This window comes from Corythoichthys intestinalis, chromosome 12 (genome assembly GCF_030265065.1).
Source record: "Corythoichthys intestinalis isolate RoL2023-P3 chromosome 12, ASM3026506v1, whole genome shotgun sequence".
Taxonomy (NCBI): domain Eukaryota; kingdom Metazoa; phylum Chordata; class Actinopteri; order Syngnathiformes; family Syngnathidae; genus Corythoichthys; species Corythoichthys intestinalis.
The window spans coordinates 4,259,015-4,278,851 of NC_080406.1; the positions used below are offsets into that span (position 1 = coordinate 4,259,015).

General features: G+C 40.4%; 1 protein-coding gene across 2 annotated transcripts in view; it reads right to left on the reverse strand.

Annotated features, from left to right (window-relative positions):
* The window catches only part of clybl (citrate lyase beta like), a 142,904-nt gene that overhangs the window by 41,408 nt on the left and 81,659 nt on the right, over positions 1 to 19,837 (reverse strand). For both annotated transcript variants that reach the window (XM_057852770.1, XM_057852769.1), the window contains exon 3: positions 19,381 to 19,569. In XM_057852770.1, coding sequence (XP_057708753.1) covers positions 19,381 to 19,569 — 189 coding nt within the window. The remainder of the gene's footprint in view (positions 1 to 19,380; positions 19,570 to 19,837) is intronic.

Below are 19,837 nucleotides of genomic sequence, written 5' to 3' on the forward strand. Positions count from 1 at the left end.
TCGCAAATCGCATCGTGAGCTTCCCAGAGATTCCCACCGCTAAACTGGATCCGCAGCTAACTGCTCCCTTAGCAGCCATTATAAACAAAAAAAAATACATCGAGACAGGATAAAACACTTTGTAAGATCACCAGGGAATATTTCTTCATTTCATGTCAAGTCTTCAGACGCTCTACGCGGGGACATTATTTTCCATGCTCATGTAAATACACCCAGTGTTTGCATACACATCAAGGTGAGAAGAAACAAGATTTGGAGTCTTTTGTCTCACACGCACACTAGCGGGTTGTCTAATATGCCAACTCACCTAGGCAGTTCTTAAAACTGGAGTTAAATTCTTTTAAAGACCAAAGCGTTCCAATTTTTTTCCAATAGACCAGTTCACAGCAAGCCTTGGGACTGCCGGTGGGATAGCCCAAATTCCAAAATCTATCATCTGGAAACACACAAAAGCCCCCCTCCCGCCATCAGATATTTCCTTTCAAAGCCGATACCCCCCTTGTACTCGGCAAACCAGAGGCAAAAACTTTGTGTCCCTTCGCCTTTTTCCACAATAATCTCAGGTACGCGACCCATAACGTCCCCCATACTCGCTGGTCTGAAAGAACGAGGCCTCCATTGAAGGATTTCCAAAATAGGGCCAATTTTAATCATCTCTCCATTCAATCACAGCTAGGATAAATCATATCTGAAGAGATTTGCATAAATACAAACCCATCAAAGACTTTTCATCTTCAAAAGGCTCTTTTTTTCCCTTTCCAAGACCCCAACAGGCTTTGTACTGTAATCATCTGAGGTCACAACCCGGTGGGAGCCTGGCTGCCATGGCAACGTGAACGCTGGGGGTTTTAGTTGGGTACGGCGCGGGCGGAGGGGAAGTGGGGGGGTTTGCGTCTGAGAGTGTGAAAAGAGGGTGTAAGATAAATCTATTTTTGTGACAGAAGAAACAAGATAGATAGACAGCAGGCCATTGTGGGGCGATAGCGCTGATATCGCACATGACAACGGACATTGTCCAAGAGTAGAAAAAAAAAAAAATCTTTTAAGAGCTTGCAAGCATTTCTGATTACATGTTTCCGTCCCCGTATTCTCTTCTTTGGCTATTATGCACTTGGAGAGGCTATAAGAGGTGCTTTCATTGTGCTTCTCTATGTACAGCAGCCATTTGATTTCAATGGCTCTCACTTTAATTGAGACACAATTGGGGTGAGTAAGAAAAAAACAACTTGGCCCCACATCAGATGCAAAATTATGAAATACGTATCAGCTGAAAAAAATTTCATTGATGCTGCTATTGTTTAGATATTGACAATTCTTTTGTAGACTGGTTTCCGAGGTACCGTATTGGCCCAAATATAAGACTTTTGTGCATTGAAATAATTAGAGATGTCTCGATCAGGGCCGGCCCAGACTATACGCAGACTATGCAGCTGCTTAGGGCCCCTGACCACTAGGGGGGCCCCAATCTGGCAAGTGTTTTATTTATATTCTATTTTAGTTTGCTTTATTTGACTTATGTGAGTTTTGATCCTTGATTACAAGCTTAAAAAAATAAAAGTTCTTAACTTCTTTCTTTCCTCTTTTAGAAAAAGGTTTGGCGCTATCTACTGTAAGTACTGACAATCATTTGAGGGGAGAAGTTTGAAATACGCAGTACAACAAAATCTGATTATTATACAAAGTATGGACGTATGGGTTGGATTGCATGTTTGGGTTTCACAGTACACTGTTACAAAATGGTGGGCCAAAAATATGGGCGCCTTTGCATTATTTTGCTTAGGGCCCCCAAATGGCCTGGGCCGGCCCTGGTCCCGATCGATCGGTCATTTTCAAAGTATCGGAATCGGCAAAAAAATATCGGCCATGCCTTTTTTTAATATATATATGTTTTAATTAAATTGTTTTCTAATTATATTTAACGTTACAGACATAATATGTTACACTCATCCAGAGTCTTTAGTTTAGGCTTAAAGAGCATACGACACGAGAAAAAAAGTCTTAAATGGCATTATTATTACAATATACATAAGGACTGTAGTGGGCATTTCACTCTACTGTCATTTAAATCTGTCTATGCTGTCCTCACTCCGAAGCGTCTACTTTTTCCAAAGCTAGACAGCTAGTGAACGACACCTTAATAATCAGACTTCTTCCTTTTTCATCTGATTTATTAATAAAATAGCCTAAACCATTGTCCTCTTTAGACTGTCGTAAAACTACAAAAAAAAAGTACACAAGCATTGCATTAGCAACAACGTTAGCTTAGCACGCTATACAGGTTCACTAAACAAACAAAAAGCGTCTCATACAAAAAATATAACATTTCGCTTACTAACATAATATGTACATTCTTTACAACAACCATACTTACGGACAAATCTAGTCCAAGGATCAGATAAGCACAATATTACAACGTAGGCGTCAGCCTGAGACGTCGTGCGACCACAAGAGTTCGCTGTTAGACAGCACAAAAAGCCTTGCTGTAAAACTTACCAAAAGGCAGAATACTGTCTGAGCGGGACATATGCGTTAATTGCGTCAAATATTTTAACGTGATTAATTTAAAAAATTAATTACCGTGCGTTAACACGATAATTTTGACAGCCCTAGTTGTTTCCCAACGCAGAGAAGATATATCAATTGGTAGCACTACGCACAGTCATGGTTCCACTTCCCATCATGCATTTGGACATGGCTACAGTATCATTTAATGAAAGTTCAACAAATAGATGGCAATATTTAGTCACAATATACAAAGTCACAAGTCTTTATGCGTGGATCCCTCTCAAAGAGGATTTATTGTCATAATAAACAAATACAGTACTTATGTATTGTATGTTGAATATATATATTCGTCCGAGTTTTATTCATTTTTTTCTTAATGCATTGCCAAAATGTATATGATCGGGAAAAGTTATCGGGATTGATTGGAATTGAATCGGGAGCAAAAAAAAAAAGCAATCGGATCGGGAAATATCGGGAACGGCAGATACTCAAACTAAAATGATCGGGATCGGATCGGGAGCAAAAAAACATGATCGGAACAACCCTAGAAATAATACTGAAAAAGTAGGGGTCATCAAAATCCCTCCAAAAAGACAATTTGGAAATGCCGCATTCATCTGCCATCATCGCGACATGGGAGGACAACATGAAGAAATGGCTTAGTCGCCACAACCAAATAGTTTTGTATTTTATTGATTGAATGGCAGTGGATGGAAACAAAATCAGGGACCTGAAAAATGCAGATGTGGAACCAAGACAGTGCCACCACAAAGCAATCACAGGTACAAATACAGTGGTATGAAGAAGTATCTGAACATTTAGGAATTTCTCACATTTCTGCATAAAATCACCATCAAATGTGATCGGATCTTTGTCAAAATCCCACAGATGAAAAAACAGTGTCGGCTTTAACTAAAACCACCCAAACATTTATAGGTTTTCATATTTTATTGAGCACAGCATGCAAACAATGACAGAAAGGGGAAAAATAAGTTAACCCTCTGCCTAAGGAGACTTAAAGAGCAATTGAAACCAAATTTTACCACACCTTTTAAGTCAAGTGTGTGCCCAATCACTGATGAGTGGTTTAAAGCTGCCCTGCCCACTATAAAAAACACACCTGGTAAGAGAGGTCTTGATGAGAAGCATTGTCTGATGTGCATCATGGCTCGGTCAAAAGAGCTGTCTGAATACCTGCGATCAAGGATTGTTGATTTGAATAAAGCTGGAAAAGGATACAAAACCATCTGTAAAAGTCTGGATGTTCATCAATGGAAATTCAGAGAAGTTGTCTACAAATGGAGAGAGTTTGGAACTAGGGTTGTCCCGATCCGATATCTGGATCAGATCGACCGCCGATATGCGCAAAAAAATGCGCATCGGTATCGGATCGGCCAACACGGAAAAATTCCGATCCAGACTTCCGATCCCGTATTTTTTTTTGAAAATCCGGTCCAGGTTTTCCAGCGCACCGATTTACATAATCCATTCCAGTTTTTGACTTGGTTTCCTTAAAATCCAGTCCGCATTTTACGGCACACCTTCAGCACACTAGCATTACCGTCTCCCAATTTACTTCGGTGGCATCTCTTACATTGTGACTGCAATGTAACTTTAAAGTCAATCGGTAAAAATGTAAGCTGTTACCTCAGCATCTTGAAATGCTTGTCTTTGTCAACAACAAAAAAATCTCACCATCATGCTGGAACTCCATCCAGGGCAAACAGCTGAAGGGAGTGTGTAGAATAAATGGAGATGGAGCAACAAAGTGTGGAGTAGATAGGGGAGTAGAAGCCATTTTTGGTTTAAAATAGTATTATTTGCACTGATTTTCTTAAAGCCTTGGTACAGTTGTTCAAGAGCAGAGAACTGATGCCTAGTTAGGGCCCGAGCACTAGACGTGCGAAGGCCCTATTGTTTTGCAAAGGATTATTAGGGCCCGAGCACTGAGCGTGCGAAGGCCCTATTGTTTTGCAAAGGATTATTATTATTATTAGGGCCCGAGCACTAAGCGTGCGAAGGCCCTATTGTTTTGCAAAGGATTATTATTATTATTATTATTATTATTATTATTATTATTATTATTATTATTATTATTCTTTTTTCAGGGCAAATGAAAATGGCCAATTTGGAGGCCTGAACATGCACGAAAAGTCACCAAAATTTGCACAAACGTGCGGCTTTGCGTAAATTTCGATAATCTTGTGTCGTTTTGAAAAAATGTCAAAAAATGGCTCAGTGGCGCCCCCTTGACCCTTAAAATTTTCAAAAAGGCCTCTCCTCTCAGGTTTTCAACGTAGAGCAATGAAATTTGGGGAGTAGATACCTTATGCCTAACTGTTCAAAAAAGCCTCTTGCACCCATATTCCAAATCCAACAGGAAATCGGATATTTTGGATCAAATGTGAAATTTTTATCGGTTCACAGTTTGAGTTTACATTTGGAGGCCTGAACATGCACGAAAACTCACCAAAATTTGCACATACATGCAACTTTGCGTAAATTTTGATAATCTACAAAAAAATTTAACAAAATGGCTCAGTGGCGCCCCCTTGAAATTTTCAAAAAGGCCTTTCCTATTAGGTTTTTTCAACGTAGAACGATGAAATTTGGCAAGTCGATACATTGTGCAAAACTGCTCCAAAAAGTCTCTTGCACCCATATTCCAAACCCAACAGGAAGCCGGAAATTTTGGATCAAATGTGAAATTTTATCGATTTACATTTGAGACCTTGTCGCTGAAGAAAATAGTTGGATAGTCTTCAAAATTGGTCAGACTATTCAGGAGACATATGAGATCTTAAGTTTTCAAAATGGTGAGTTTTCACTCAAGGGTCTGACCTGGGCGTGGTCCCAAAGTCGGCCATTTTTGGGCAAAATACCAAATTCAGAAAATGATTAAAAACTCCGTGATACAACGTTCAATCTTTTTCATTTCTAGCATGTATATGAGATATCCCAGCCTGAACACGACTGCATTGAAATATTACCCATTAGGCCTGGCGCCCCCTAGTGGGAACAGGAAATGGCCTTCTTTACGAGACAGGCTCCTCCTCCAAGGGAAAAAAATCTATTGACCTCAAACCTGTTTCAGGGGAGCCTCAAGACATGTGTTCAGGTCCCTGATGAAAAATATTGAGGTTTCGTTGAAGCGGAGAGGTCCAAACTGGAAGTGAAAATGACCGTCAACAATTTGTCTCGCCAAAAATTTTGAACAGTCATAACTCGGCAGATATGCAACATATCTGCGCCAAACTTTCCGTGTTTGTTGAGAGTCATACCCTGAAGGTTCTTGTAGGGGTCATTTGCATCAACTCTACAGTGCCAACTAGTGGCGACAGAAAGAAGTTTTAAAAAAGGCCTTTCCTATTGGGTTTTTTCAACATAGAGCAAGGAAATTTGGGGAGTAGATACCTTATGCAAAACTGCTCCAAAAAGTCTCTTGCACCCATATTCCAAATCCAACAGGAAATCGGGTATTTTGGATCGAATGTGAAATTTTCATGGGTTCACAGTAAGAGTTTACATTTGGAGGCTTGAATATGCATAAAAACTCACCAAAATTTGCACATACATGCGGCTTTGGATAACGTTCGATAATCTTGCAACGTTACGAAACAATTTAAGAAAATGGCTCAGTGGCGCCCCCTTGAAATTTTCAAAAAGGCCTCTCCATTTAGGTTTTTCTAACATAGAGTGATGAAATTTGGAGAGTCAAAACTTTGTGCAAAACTGCTCCAAAAAGTCTCTTGCACACACATTCCAAATCCTACAGGAAATCGGGTATTTTGGATTGAATGTGAACTTTTTATCGATTTACAGTGTGCACATTTTACACCTTGGCACCTAGGGAATTAGTTTGATCATTCTCAAAATTGGCGAGACTGTTCATGAGGCATATGAAATCTTAAGTTATAAAAATGGTGTGTTTTCATTCACGGGCCTGACCTGGGCGGGGCGCCAAATTCTTCCATTTTTTCGCCAAAACACCAAATTCGGAAAATGACTGATAACACCCTCATACAATGTTAAATCTATTTTAAATCTGGCATGTGTGTGAGGTATACCAGCCTGAGCAGGACTGGATTGAAAATTTACCATTTGTGCCTGGCGCCTCCTAGTGGAAACAGGAAATGCCCTTTTTTACGGGACACACTCCTCCTCTAAAGGGAAAAAACCAATCTACCTCAAACCTGCATAAGGGAAGCCTTAAGACCTGTCTTCAGGTGCCTGATGAAAAATATTGAAGTTTCGTTGAAGCGGAGGGGTCCAAACAGGAAAGTGAAAATGACTGTCAACAATTTTTCTCTCCAAAAACTTTGAACAATCATAACTCGGCAGATATAGAACATATCTGCGCCAAACTTCCCGTGCTTGTTGAGAGTCATACCCTGAAGGAACTTGTAGGGGTCATTTGCATCAACCCTACAGCGCCAACTAGTGGCGATAGGAAGTCACTCGTTTTTCCAAAACATGTCCAGTTCTTTTCATGTTGGTCATTGTAGTTTCAAGACCTATTAAAATACTTTTTTACGGCCCATGTCCACGTGTCTCTGTCTGTTGCCGTGACGACCCTTTGTTCGCCATTTAAAGGAAATATTTTTTTTCAGAGACTCAGGCAGCTTATAGAGCCACAATATTTGGCACACTTGGTCGAATTGGCCAAGTTAGAAGATTAATTTTGGTTTTGAATAAGGGTTTGGCTGCACAGCTCAGTAGTGGCTCCTTTTTTGTAGTACTCTCTCCAATAGGGGTTTTTATCTCTTGGGTGTGGGAATGTAAATAGGCGACTTTCGAGCATGTTAGGTTCTAATGAGATGATTAGAGAGGAGGATCTGCCACCACCCTGACCTGCACACAGTCCGAGTTGCGTGACGTCCGAGTTGCGCTAGTTTGCGAGGGCCCGTTCAGTCCTGCTTGCAGGCCTAGTTATTATTATTATTCTTCTTTTTTCAGGGCAAATGAAAATGGCCAATTTGGGGGCCTGAACATGCACGAAAAGTCACCAAAATTTGCACATACGTGCGGCTTTGCGTAAAATTCGATAATCTTGTGTCGTTTTGAAAAAATGTCAAAAAATGGCTTAGTGGCGCCCCCTTGACCCTTAAAATTTTCAAAAAGGCCTCTCCTCTCAGGTTTTCAACGTAGAGCAATGAAATTTGGGGAGTAGATACCTTATGCCTAACTGTTCAAAAAAGCCTCTTGCACCCATATTCCAAATCCAACAGGAAATCGGATATTTTGGATCAAATGTGAAATTTTTATCGGTTCACAGTTGGAGTTTACATTTGGAGGCCGGAATATGCACGAAAACTCACCAAAATTTGCACATACATGCAACTTTGCGTAAATTTTGATAATCTACAAAAAAATTTAACAAAATGGCTCAGTGGCGCCCCCTTGAAATTTTCAAAAAGGCCTTTCCTATTAGGTTTTTTCAACGTAGAACAATGAAATTTGGCGAGTCGATACATTGCGTAAAACTGCTCCAAAAAGTCTCTTGCACCCATATTCCAAACCCAACAGGAAGCCGGAAATTTTGGATCAAATGTGAAATTTTATCGATTTACATTTGAGACCTTGTCGCTGAAGAAAATAGTTGGATCGTCTTTAAAATTGGTCAGACTATTCAGGAGACATATGAGATCTTAAGTTTTCAAAATGGTGAGTTTTCACTCAAGGGTCTGACCTGGGCGTGGTCCCAAAGTCGGCCATTTTTGGGCAAAATACCAAATTCAGAAAATGATTAAAAACTCCGTGATAGAACGTTCAATCTTTTTCATTTCTAGCATGTATATGAGATATCCCAGCCTGAACACGACTGCATTGAAATATTACCCATTGGGCCTGGCGCCCCCTGGTGGGAACAGGAAATGGCCTTCTTTACGAGACAGGCTCCTCCTCCAAGGGAAAAAAATCTATTGACCTCAAACCTGTTTCAGGGGAGCCTCAAGACATGTGTTCAGGTCCCTGATGAAAAATATTGAGGTTTCGTTGAAGCGGAGAGGTCCAAACTGGAAGTGAAAATGACCGTCAACAATTTGTCTCGCCAAAAATTTTGAACAGTCATAACTCGGCAGATATGCAACATATGTGCGCCAAACTTTCCGTGTTTGTTGAGAGTCATACCCTGAAGGTTCTTGTAGGGGTCATTTGCATCAACTCTACAGTGCCAACTAGTGGCGACAGAAAGAAGTTTTAAAAAAGGCCTTTCCTATTGGGTTTTTTCAACATAGAGCAAGGAAATTTGGGGAGTAGATACCTTATGCAAAACTGCTCCAAAAAGTCTCTTGCACCCATATTCCAAATCCAACAGGAAATCGGGTATTTTGGATCGAATATGAAATTTTCATGGGTTCACAGTAAGAGTTTACATTTGGAGGCTTGAATATGCATAAAAACTCACCAAAATTTGCACATACATGCGGCTTTGGATAACGTTCGATAATCTTGCAACGTTACGAAACAATTTAACAAAATGGCTCAGTGGCGCCCCCTTGACATTTTCAAAAAGGCCTCTCCATTTAGGTTTTTCTAACATAGAGTGATGAAATTTGGAGAGTCAAAACTTTGTGCAAAACTGCTCCAAAAAGTCTCTTGCACACACATTCCAAATCCTACAGGAAATCGGGTATTTTGGATTGAATGTGAACTTTTTATCGATTTACAGTGTGCACATTTTACACCTTGGCACCTAGGGAATTAGTTTGATCATTCTCAAAATTGGTGAGACTGTTCATGAGGCATATGAAATCTTAAGTTATAAAAATGGTGTGTTTTCATTCACGGGCCTGACCTGGGCGGGGCGCCAAATTCTTCCATTTTTTCGCCAAAACACCGAATTCGGAAAATGACTGATAACTCCCTCATACAACCTTCAAACTATTTTAAATCTGGCATGTGTGTGAGGTATAACAGCCTGAGCAGGACTGGATTGAAAATTTACCATTTGTGCCTGGCGCCTCCTAGTGGGAACAGGAAATGCCCTTTTTTACGGGACACACTCCTCCTCTAAAGGGAAAAAATCAATCTACCTCAAACCTGTAAAAGGGAAACCTTAAGACCTGTCTTCAGGTGCCTGATGAAAAATATTGAAGTTTCGTTGAAGCGGAGGGGTCCAAACAGGAAAGTGAAAATGACTGTCAACAATTTTTCTCTCCAAAAACTTTGAACAGTCATAACTCGGCAGATATACAAGATATCTGCGCCAAACTTCCCGTGCTTGTTGAGAGTCATACCCTGAAGGGCCTTGTAGGGGTCATTTGCATCAACCCTACAGCGCCAACTAGTGGCGATAGAAAGTCACTCGTTTTTCCAAAACATGTCCAGTTCTTTTCATGTTGGTCATTGTAGTTTCAAGACCTATTAAAATACTTTTTTACGGCCCATGTCCACGTGTCTCTGTCTGTTGCCGTGACGACCCTTTGTTCGCCATTTAAAGGAAATATTTTTTTTCAGAGACTCAGGGAGCTTATAGAGCCACAATAGTTGGCACACTTGGTCGAATTGGCCCAGTTAGAAGATTAATTTTGGTTTTGAATAAGGGCTTGGCTGCACAGCTCAGTAGTGGCTCCTTTTTTGTAGTACTCTCTCCAATAGGGGTTTTTATCTCTTGGGTGTGGGAATGTAAATAGGCGACTTTCGAGCATGTTAGGTTCTAATGAGATGATTAGAGAGGAGGATCTGCCACCACCCTGACCTGCACACAGTCCGAGTTGCGTGACGTCCGAGTTGCGCTAGATTGCGAGGGCCCGTTCAGTCCTGCTTGCAGGCCTAGTTATTATTATTATTATTATTATTATTATTCTTTTTTCAGGGCAAATGAAAATGGCCAATTTGGAGGCCTGAACATGCACGAAAAGTCACCAAAATTTGCACGTACGTGCAGATTCGCGTAAATTTCGATAATCTTGCGTCGTTTTGAAAAAATGTCAAAAAATGGCTCAGTGGCGCCCCCTTGACCCTTAAAATTTTCAAAAAGGCCTCTCCTCTCAGGTTTTCAACGTAGAGCAATGAAATTTGGGGAGTAGATACCTTATGCCTAACTGTTCAAAAAAGCCTCTTGCACCCATATTCCAAATCCAACAGGAAATCGGGTATTTTGGATCGAATGTGAAATTTTTTCGGTTCACAGTTGGAGTTTACGTTTGGAGGCTTGAATATGCATGAAAACTCACCAAAATTTGCACATACATTCAACTTTGCGTAAATTTTGATAATCTATAAAAAAAATTAACAAAATGGCTCAGTGGCGCCCCCTTGAAATTTTCAAAAAGGCCTCTCCTATTAGGTTTTTTCAACGTAGAACAATGAAATTTAGTGAGTTGATACATTGTACAAAACTGCTCCAAAAAGTCTCTTGCACCCATATTCCAAACCCAACAGGAAGCCGGAAATTTTGGGTCAAATGCGAAATTTTATCAATTTACATTTGAGACCTTGTCGCTGAAGGATAAAGTTGGATCGTCTTCAAAATTGGTCAGACTATTCAGGAGACCTATGAGATCTTAAGTTTTCAAAATGGTGTGTTTTCATTCAAGGGTCTGGCCTGGGCGTCGTCCCAAAGTCGGCCATTTTTGGGCAAAATACCAAATTCAGAAAATGATTAAAAACTCCGTGATACAACGTTCAATCTTTTTCATTTCTAGCATGTATATGAGATATCCCAGCCTGAACACGACTGCATTGAAATATTACCCATTAGGCCTGGCGCCCCCTAGTGGGAACAGGAAATGGCCTTCTTTACGAGACAGGCTCCTCCTCCAAGGGAAAAAAATCTATTGACCTCAAACCTGTTTCAGGGGAGCCTCAAGACATGTGTTCAGGTCCCTGATGAAAAATATTGAGGTTTCGTTGAAGCGGAGAGGTCCAAACTGGAAGTGAAAATGACCGTCAACAATTTGTCTCGCCAAAAACTTTGAACAGTCATAACTCGGCAGATATGCAACATATCTGCGCCAAACTTTCCGTGTTTGTTGAGAGTCATACCCTGAAGGTTCTTGTAGGGGTCATTTGCATCAACTCTACAGTGCCAACTAGTGGCGACAGAAAGAAGTTTTAAAAAAGGCCTTTCCTATTGGGTTTTTTCAACATAGAGCAAGGAAATTTGGGGAGTAGATACCTTATGCAAAACTGCTCCAAAAAGTCTCTTGCACCCATATTCCAAATCCAACAGGAAATCGGGTATTTTGGATCGAATGTGAAATTTTCATGGGTTCACAGTAAGAGTTTACATTTGGAGGCTTGAATATGCATAAAAACTCACCAAAATTTGCACATACATGCGGCTTTGGATAACGTTCGATAATCTTGCAACGTTACGAAACAATTTAACAAAATGGCTCAGTGGCGCCCCCTTGAAATTTTCAAAAAGGCCTCTCCATTTAGGTTTTTTCAACGTAGAGGGATGAAATTCGGAGAGTCGATACCTTGTACAAAACTGCTCCAAAAAGTCTCTTGCATGCGTATTCCAAACCCAACAGGAAATCGGGTATTTTGGATTGAATGTGAACTTTTTATCGATTTACAGTGTGCACATTTTACACCTTGGCACCTAGGGAATTAGTTTGATCATTCTCAAAATTGGTGAGACTGTTCATGAGGCATATGAAATCTTAAGTTATCAAAATGGTGTGTTTTCATTCACGGGCCTGACCTAGGCGGGGTGCCAAAGTCAGCCATTTTTTTGCCAAAACACCGAATTTGGAAAATTACTGATAACTCCCTCATACAACGTTCAATCTATTTTAAATCTGGCATGTGTGTGAGGTATACCAGCTTGAGCAGGACTGGATTGAAAATTTACCATTTGTGCCTGGCGCCTCCTAGTGGGAACAGGAAATGCCCTTTTTTACGGGACACACTCCTCCTCTAAAGGGAAAAAATCAATCTACCTCAAACATGCTTAAGGGAAGCCTTAAGACCTGTCTTCAGGTGCCTGATGAAAAATATTGAAGGTTCGCTGAAGCGGAGGGGTCCAAAAAGGAAAGTGAAAATGACCGTCAACAATTTTTCTCTCCAAAAACTTTGAACAGTCATAACACGGCAGATATACAACATATCTGCGCCAAACTTCCCGTGCTTGTTGAGAGTCATACCCTGAAGGGCCTTGTAGGTGTCATTTGCATCAACCCTACAGCGCCAACTAGTGGCAATAGAAAGTCACTCGTTTTTCCAATACATGTCCAGTTCTCTTCAGGTTGGTCATTGTAGTTTCAAGACCTATTAAAATACGTATTTACGGCCCATGTCCACGTGTCTCTGTCTGTTGCCGTGACGACCCTTTGTTCGCCATTTAAAGGAAATATTTTTTTTCAGAGACTCAGGCAGTTTATAGAGCCACAATATTTGGCACGCTTGGTCGAATTGGCCCAGTTAGAAGATTAATTTTGGTTTTTAATAAGGGCTTGGCTGCACAGCTCAGTAGTAGCTCCTTTTTTGTAGTACTCTCTCCAATAGGGGTTTTTATCTCTTGGGTGTGGGAATGTAAATAGGCGACTTTCGAGCATGTTAGGTTCTAATGAGATGATTAGAGAGGAGGATCTGCCACCACCCTGACCTGCACACAGTCCGAGTTGCGTGACGTCCGAGTTGCGCTAGATTGCGAGGGCCCGTTCAGTCCTGCTTGCAGGCCTAGTTAATAGTTTATTTTCCACTGAGGTTGTTTGTGTGTTTTGCTTTTTTAAGACAATTTACAATATTATTTGCACGTTTGACTGACTGAATATGCCATTTTTGTTTGTTATTTATAATATTTGTGTTTATCACTGAATAAACAGGTCAGTTTCTTGTTACAAACCATTGTGTGGTATTCAAACTCACCTAATCCAGCTGGCTAGTTGTTATCAAGAGTACTAAAACCCTTTTCAACTTGAGTCTGACAACTACGTTAGGAGGCTAAATAACTTTAACACATGCTCAGATAGGCCGGTATCAGTATCAGCCAGTATCGGTTTCGGATCGGAAGTGCAAAACAATATCAGTATCGGATCGGAAGTGCAAAAACCTGGATCGGGACATCCCTATTTGGCACTGTTACTTCTCTCCCAAGGAGTGGCCGTCCACCAAAGATGCCGCCAAAAGTTCAGCGCAGAATACCGAGAGAGGTAAAAAAAGAACCCCAGAGTGTCTGCTAAAGACTTACAGAAATTACTGGCACAGTCCAATATCTCTGTGCACACATCAACAATATTTAAAATTATGGCCAAGAATGGTGTTCATAGGAGGACTCCATGGAGGAAGCCACTACTGTCTAAAAAAAACATTGTTGCTCGTTTAATGTTTGCAAAAAGACACTTGGAGACTCCACAGAAGTTTTGGCAAAAATGATGAAACCAAGGATGACTTGTTTGGGAGTAACACACAATGGAACAGCTCACCAACATCAACACCTCATCCCCACCGTGAAGCATTATGGAGGGAGCATCATGATTTGGGGCTGTTTTGCCACTTCAGAGCCTGGTCAACTTGCAATCATTAATGGAAGAATGAATTCAAAAGTTTATCAGGATGTTTTATAGGAAAACCTAAGGCCGTCTGTCAGAAAGTTGAAGCTAAAAAGAGGATGGATGCGGCAACAAGACAATGATCCAAAACACAGCAGTAAATTAATTGAATGGTTTCGGAAGAACAAAATACACGTTCTGGAGTGAGATTTCAACCCCATTGAGATACTGTGGCATGACCTAAAGACAGCGATCCATGCCAGACATCCCAGGAATCTGACTGAACTACAGCAGTTTTGTGGAAAAGAATGGGCCATGATTAGTCCTGATTAATGTGTTGGACTGATCTGCAGCTACAGGAAGTGTCTGGTTGAAGTTATTGCTGCCAAAGGGGAGGCCACAAAACATGAACTGTGATGGTTCACTTACTTATTTTCCCCCCTTCTGTTATGTTTGTATACCATCCTCATTAAAATATGAAAACCTATAAATGTTTGTGTGGTTTTAGTTAAAGCAGACACTTTTTTCATCTGTGTGATTTTGACAAAGATGACAAAGACACCAGCGCCAACTTGATTTCTGTGGGCCATAATGTCTGTTGTACTCATTATAGAAATATGCATTTTTGGCCAGCATATAAAGGAATAGTAGCTCATTCAAAACCAGGTGACAGGACTGTCTCATATTAACTAAATGAGTTTTCCTGAGCTGACCTGAAGTTAGCAAGTTAAAGTTGGCGTCAGTGGCCGCCAACTTGCATCTATGATGTTTCATATCACGTCTCTGCTGGAATACTCCGTTTTTCCCTTACAATTACATCAACCTAATGGCATCGCAACAACAAGGCAGGGGTAGAAGAGGTGTAGAACACCAGTAAGAAGAGCATCCGGTCATTAGCAGGCGAGTAGAAGCAGTGAATTTTGCAGAGTCTGAAGATGAGCCCCCAGAAAGAAGGGGGACATGGGTCCGGAGGAAGATGATTTGATCAACAATGGCATTGATCTCCTCCAATAAGGTAATTAAATAAGAAAAATATCGTTAAATCAAACCAGAGGAACCCACGGAATCGCCAAAAATGGGTTCAGAAAGACGTAGATGAGGCACCGGGATTTTCTGTGCTGTGTGTTTGTTTTTTTTCCCACTTTGTTGCTCGTTCGTGGACAAAATTCTAACAATCAATCAAAAAATAGGACTTCTACTCAGGTGCGATTTATAGTTAGAAAAATATGGTAATTTCTTGAATAAAAAAGGAATAATAACACCGATTCCGAGCAGGCTCTCGGACAATACAGCAAAGAGCAAGAGAAAGGAAACGATAGCGGGACAAGTTTCAATTAATTTTGCTTCAAAAGGAGGCCAGATTAAATGTTTCCTGCCTGCTGAAGTGTTCATTTCACAGAGGGGAAGTGGAGAAAAGGATAAGGGGGAGGTTATAGGAGGAGGAGGAGGAGGAGCGGGACGGGGGCACCATTCTTTTGGCTACACCAAATAGTACGGCGGGGCAAAGAATGCCGCACAGCTCCGAATCTGTGAGAATTGTCCCGCAGACAAAAAAGGGGGTTGCTTCGAGGGGAGGGGGGTTACGCCTGTTACAGCCCAATAAGGCCCGTCAGTCACAAAAGGGGCTTTGGGTTTTGGCTGAGAGGAGGAAAGCCCCCGCTAAAGATTTTCCACACAAAAGGAAACAAGCGAGTCCATCTTTTAGCGACAAATCAGTCTGGAGGCTCCTAGGCTAATATCAATAAAAAAGAGGAGATAAATAAACAAGTCAGGGAGGGGAGACATGAGAAGGGAGGGGATTTACTGCGCCTGTCCTACAAGAGTGGAGAGAATCAGACACATGCTTGAAACACAAGATGCCTCAATACGCATGCAAAAGCAGCTGAAAAGGCTAAGAAACCCATAATGGGGGGAGGAGGAGAAGAGGTTAGGTGATAAAATAGGAATCATTTCCTAACAACACACGTGTGCACGGGGTGATGTATTAACATATTAAACACATGTCATGTAAATAAACCCAACATCCAATCAATGCTGTTCTCTTAACAGGCCTAAAAATGCAACAAATATTGGCACTTACGGGCAGTGTTGTCACTAACGCGTTACTTAGGCTAGGTTCATACCGCAAGTCTTGATGTACAATTCCGATTTTTTTGGTCATATGTTTTTTTGGCGTGCCCGTTCAGACTGCCTTTATCCATTGAGCCCGTTCAAGTATTATGCATGCGCCCTAATTCGCAGTCCGACACTCTTTGAGCAGTGTTGTTTTCGTCAACGATGACGTTAACGAAAATATTTCGTCAACGAACAATTTTTTTCATGACGATGACGTCACGATGATGCACTAAAAACATATTTTGGGAGACTAAAATATGACTAGATGGATGCTAGTTGTCGTCTGACGAGAACGAGATGAAAATTCGCCTTAGTTTCGTCATAAGTTCATAATGTCTTACATTTTCTTATTGTACAGTGTATACCAAAAGTGAGTACACCCCTCGCATTTTTCTCTTCATCTTTTCATGGGACTACACTGACAAAATGATACTTTGACACAATGAAAAGTAGTCTGTGCAGCTTATACTGTACATGTGATATCTACTGGAGTATTATGTGGGCCGAGTTTGTAGCGCCTGTCAGCCGCAGTTAGGAATTATTGTTTTTTTTATCTAGCCTCATGAGTTCAGCATGATGTTTACTCTCTGTCCATTCCTCATTGTGTCCCGAAGGGCGCGCTGACTGTGTTCTAGTTCCGTTTTATTTGGCATATTTCAATAATCGGAATTTGGATGTTTGTGAATCGTTCTCGAATCTTCCACGGCCGAATCGTGAATAATCTAAGAATCAGAAGTCTCGCACACCTCTAGCCGCCAAATTCTGGAAAAATGTGGCCCGGATCGGATTTAAACCACATCTGAAAGTGACCCAGATCGGGTTTGAAATGGTACACTTCTATGCGACTTGTCCCGTTCAGACCGTCAAATTAATGCTTTACTCGAGTCGGAAAAACACGAAAAAATCAGATTCGTGCATTAAGACCTGCTTTCTAAACCCAGCCTAAGTAAAGCTTAAATGTAATCGGACCACTTTCTTTCAGTAACGAGAAATCTAACGCGTTCATTTTTTCAAAACAGTAATCTGATTAAAGTTAGTTTCCTTGGTGTCTGTGCATTACTAGGGTTGTTCCGATCATGTTTTTTTGCTCCCGATCCGATCATTTTAGTTTGAGTATCTGCTAATCCCGATATTTCCCGATCCGATTGCTTTTTTTTTTGTTGCTCCCGATTCAGTTCCAATCATTCCCGATAATTGTTCCCGATCATATACATTTTGGAAAAGCATTAAGAAAAAAATGAATAAAACTCGGACGAATATATACATTCAACATACAGTACATACTGTAAGTACTGTATTTGTTTATTATGACAATAAATCCTCAAGTTGGCATTTACATTATTAACATTCTTTCTGTGAGAGGGATCCACGGATAGAAAGACTTGTGACTTTGTATATTGTGACTAAATATTGCCATCTAGTGTATTTGTTGAGCTTTCAGTAAATGATACTGTCGCCATGCCAAAATGCATGATGGGAAGTGGAACCATGACGTCCGTAGTGCTACCAATTGATATATCTCCTCTGCATTGGGAAATAAAATAAGGCGTTAAGAAAAAGATCAATTGCTACCTTGCTTCCCCACATTGCTTCCCATGATATTTCTTCGCTCGACCGGCCAGCTTTTTTTAGATGTTCCGAGGTCAAAACTTAAACAGTGGGGAGACCGATCCTTTGCGGTTGCTGCCCCCAGGCTGTGGAACAGCCTTCCCTCCGAAATCCGCACCACCACGGATGTAGGTCTTTTTAAGTCTCGGCTAAAAACGCACCTTTTTAGACTCGCCTTTTACAAAGATTAGGATAGCCTGGTTTTATTAGCTTAAGGACTTTTTTTTTTTTTTTAATGTTTTTCGATTTTATCGGTTTTATTGTTTTACTTGCTGGACTTTTATTGTGATGCGCTCTTTGTTTTACTTTATTTTTTAAATGTCATTGTATAATATTTTCCTGCCTTTTATTTATCTTGAGCCATGTTTTGTTGTAAAGCACTTTGAGGGCCTTTCGGGTTTTTGTAAAGGGCTATATAAATAAATTTGATTGATTGATTGATTGATTTCTAATTGTAGGGAGAGGGATTGTAAGGCTTTAGCCAATTAAAAAAAGGCTCCAAAGGCTTCCAAAATTCACTCTACTCATTTTACGCTGCCTTTTATCTCTCTATATAGGTAAAACAGCGCCATTACAGATTGAGCGCGATAATGCGTGAGTGGGTCGTGCAGTGCATGCATTAATTGCGTTAAATATTTTAACGTGATACATTTTCAAAAAAAAATAATTACCGCCGTTATCGGGATAAATTTGATAACCCTACCTTAAGCCTAAACTAAAGACTCTGGATGAGTGTAACATATTATGTCTGTAACGTTAAATACAATTAGAAAAGGATTTAATTAAAAAAAATATTAATATTAAAAAAAGGCATGGCCGATATTTTTTTGCCGATTCCGATACTTTGAAAATGACGTGATCGGACCCGATCGATCGGCGTCTCTACCCCTTATTGTCCTGGAATTTTTTATGTATACATTTTGTGATTTGGTGAAAAATTGTTGGACCAGTAACGTTTAGAATTTTTTTTCCTTTTCAAATAACCTGCGTTCACGGGCGAACGGAAAAAATTGGGGAGGTCATTCGAAAAATTCCCTGCATCGCATGAACATTCCGGTCATATTGATATTCGAACGGTGCCGATCAGTCAAACGTCGGGCTGTGCAGCGTGCAGAAGAAACGCCATTCAAAAGAAAAAAAAAAAGAATTTTACTATATAGGCCTTTGCCTTGTAAAGCCCATCTAATAAATTTTAACAAATCATACACTGTGATTTCTGGATATATTTTTTAGATTATCTCACAGTGAACAAGCACCTACCAAACTCGGCAAAGGCACAATTGTGAGCTCAATTAGGCTTATGAAGCAAATCCACACAAATGTCCGCCTTTTGAGCAGAAGCCAAGAAAAACACTTTGCCCCATCCCCGACTTGCCACAGGGATCAATTCCCACTTTTACTATGAAATGGAAAAGCATGTTATGATTGCTTTGAAGATTCCTGTGGTTTCGTCTTACTTCTTGAGTTTGTGTAAGGATACTACTACGTTTCATAGACCCGGGGGACATGGGGAGAAATGTCACAGGATTTTTGAACTTATGTTCTCTGTATACACTGAAACTATTGAGTTTTGCTTGGTTGGAATGTTTTGCATATATGGTTGTTTCACAAAGAAAACATTATTTATACTTTGATCAAATTTCCCTGTTTGAGTGGGGAAGATTGACAATACGTAGATTTGTGTTGCAGTGAGAGAATAAAGACTTACCCATTGAACCTCTTGTGTGTCTTCCACTTTGGGCAACATAAGAGCAGGTGGGAGAATCTCAGCCTGTAGGACAACTTGTAGGTCAGCCTCAGCAAAACCACTGGACACAGAGTTAACCCTCACACACTTCTCTGTTCTGCCAAGGTTCAGTTCGGCCATCATCCTGGAAATGGTTTCTCTGGCTTCTGTCTATAACAGCAGGGAAAAGTTAGAATTACTTCACCTATATCAACTTTGCAATATATTGTCACACCCCAAATTGATATACAGTAGGGCAAATAAGTATTTAGTCAACCACTAATTGTGCAAGTTCTCCCACTTGAAAATATTAGAGAGGCCTGTGATTGTCAACATTGATAAACCTCAACCATGAAAGACAGAATGTGTAAAAAAAAAAAAACAGAAAGTCACATTGTTTGAATTTTAAAGAATTTATTTGCAAATCATGGTGGAAAAT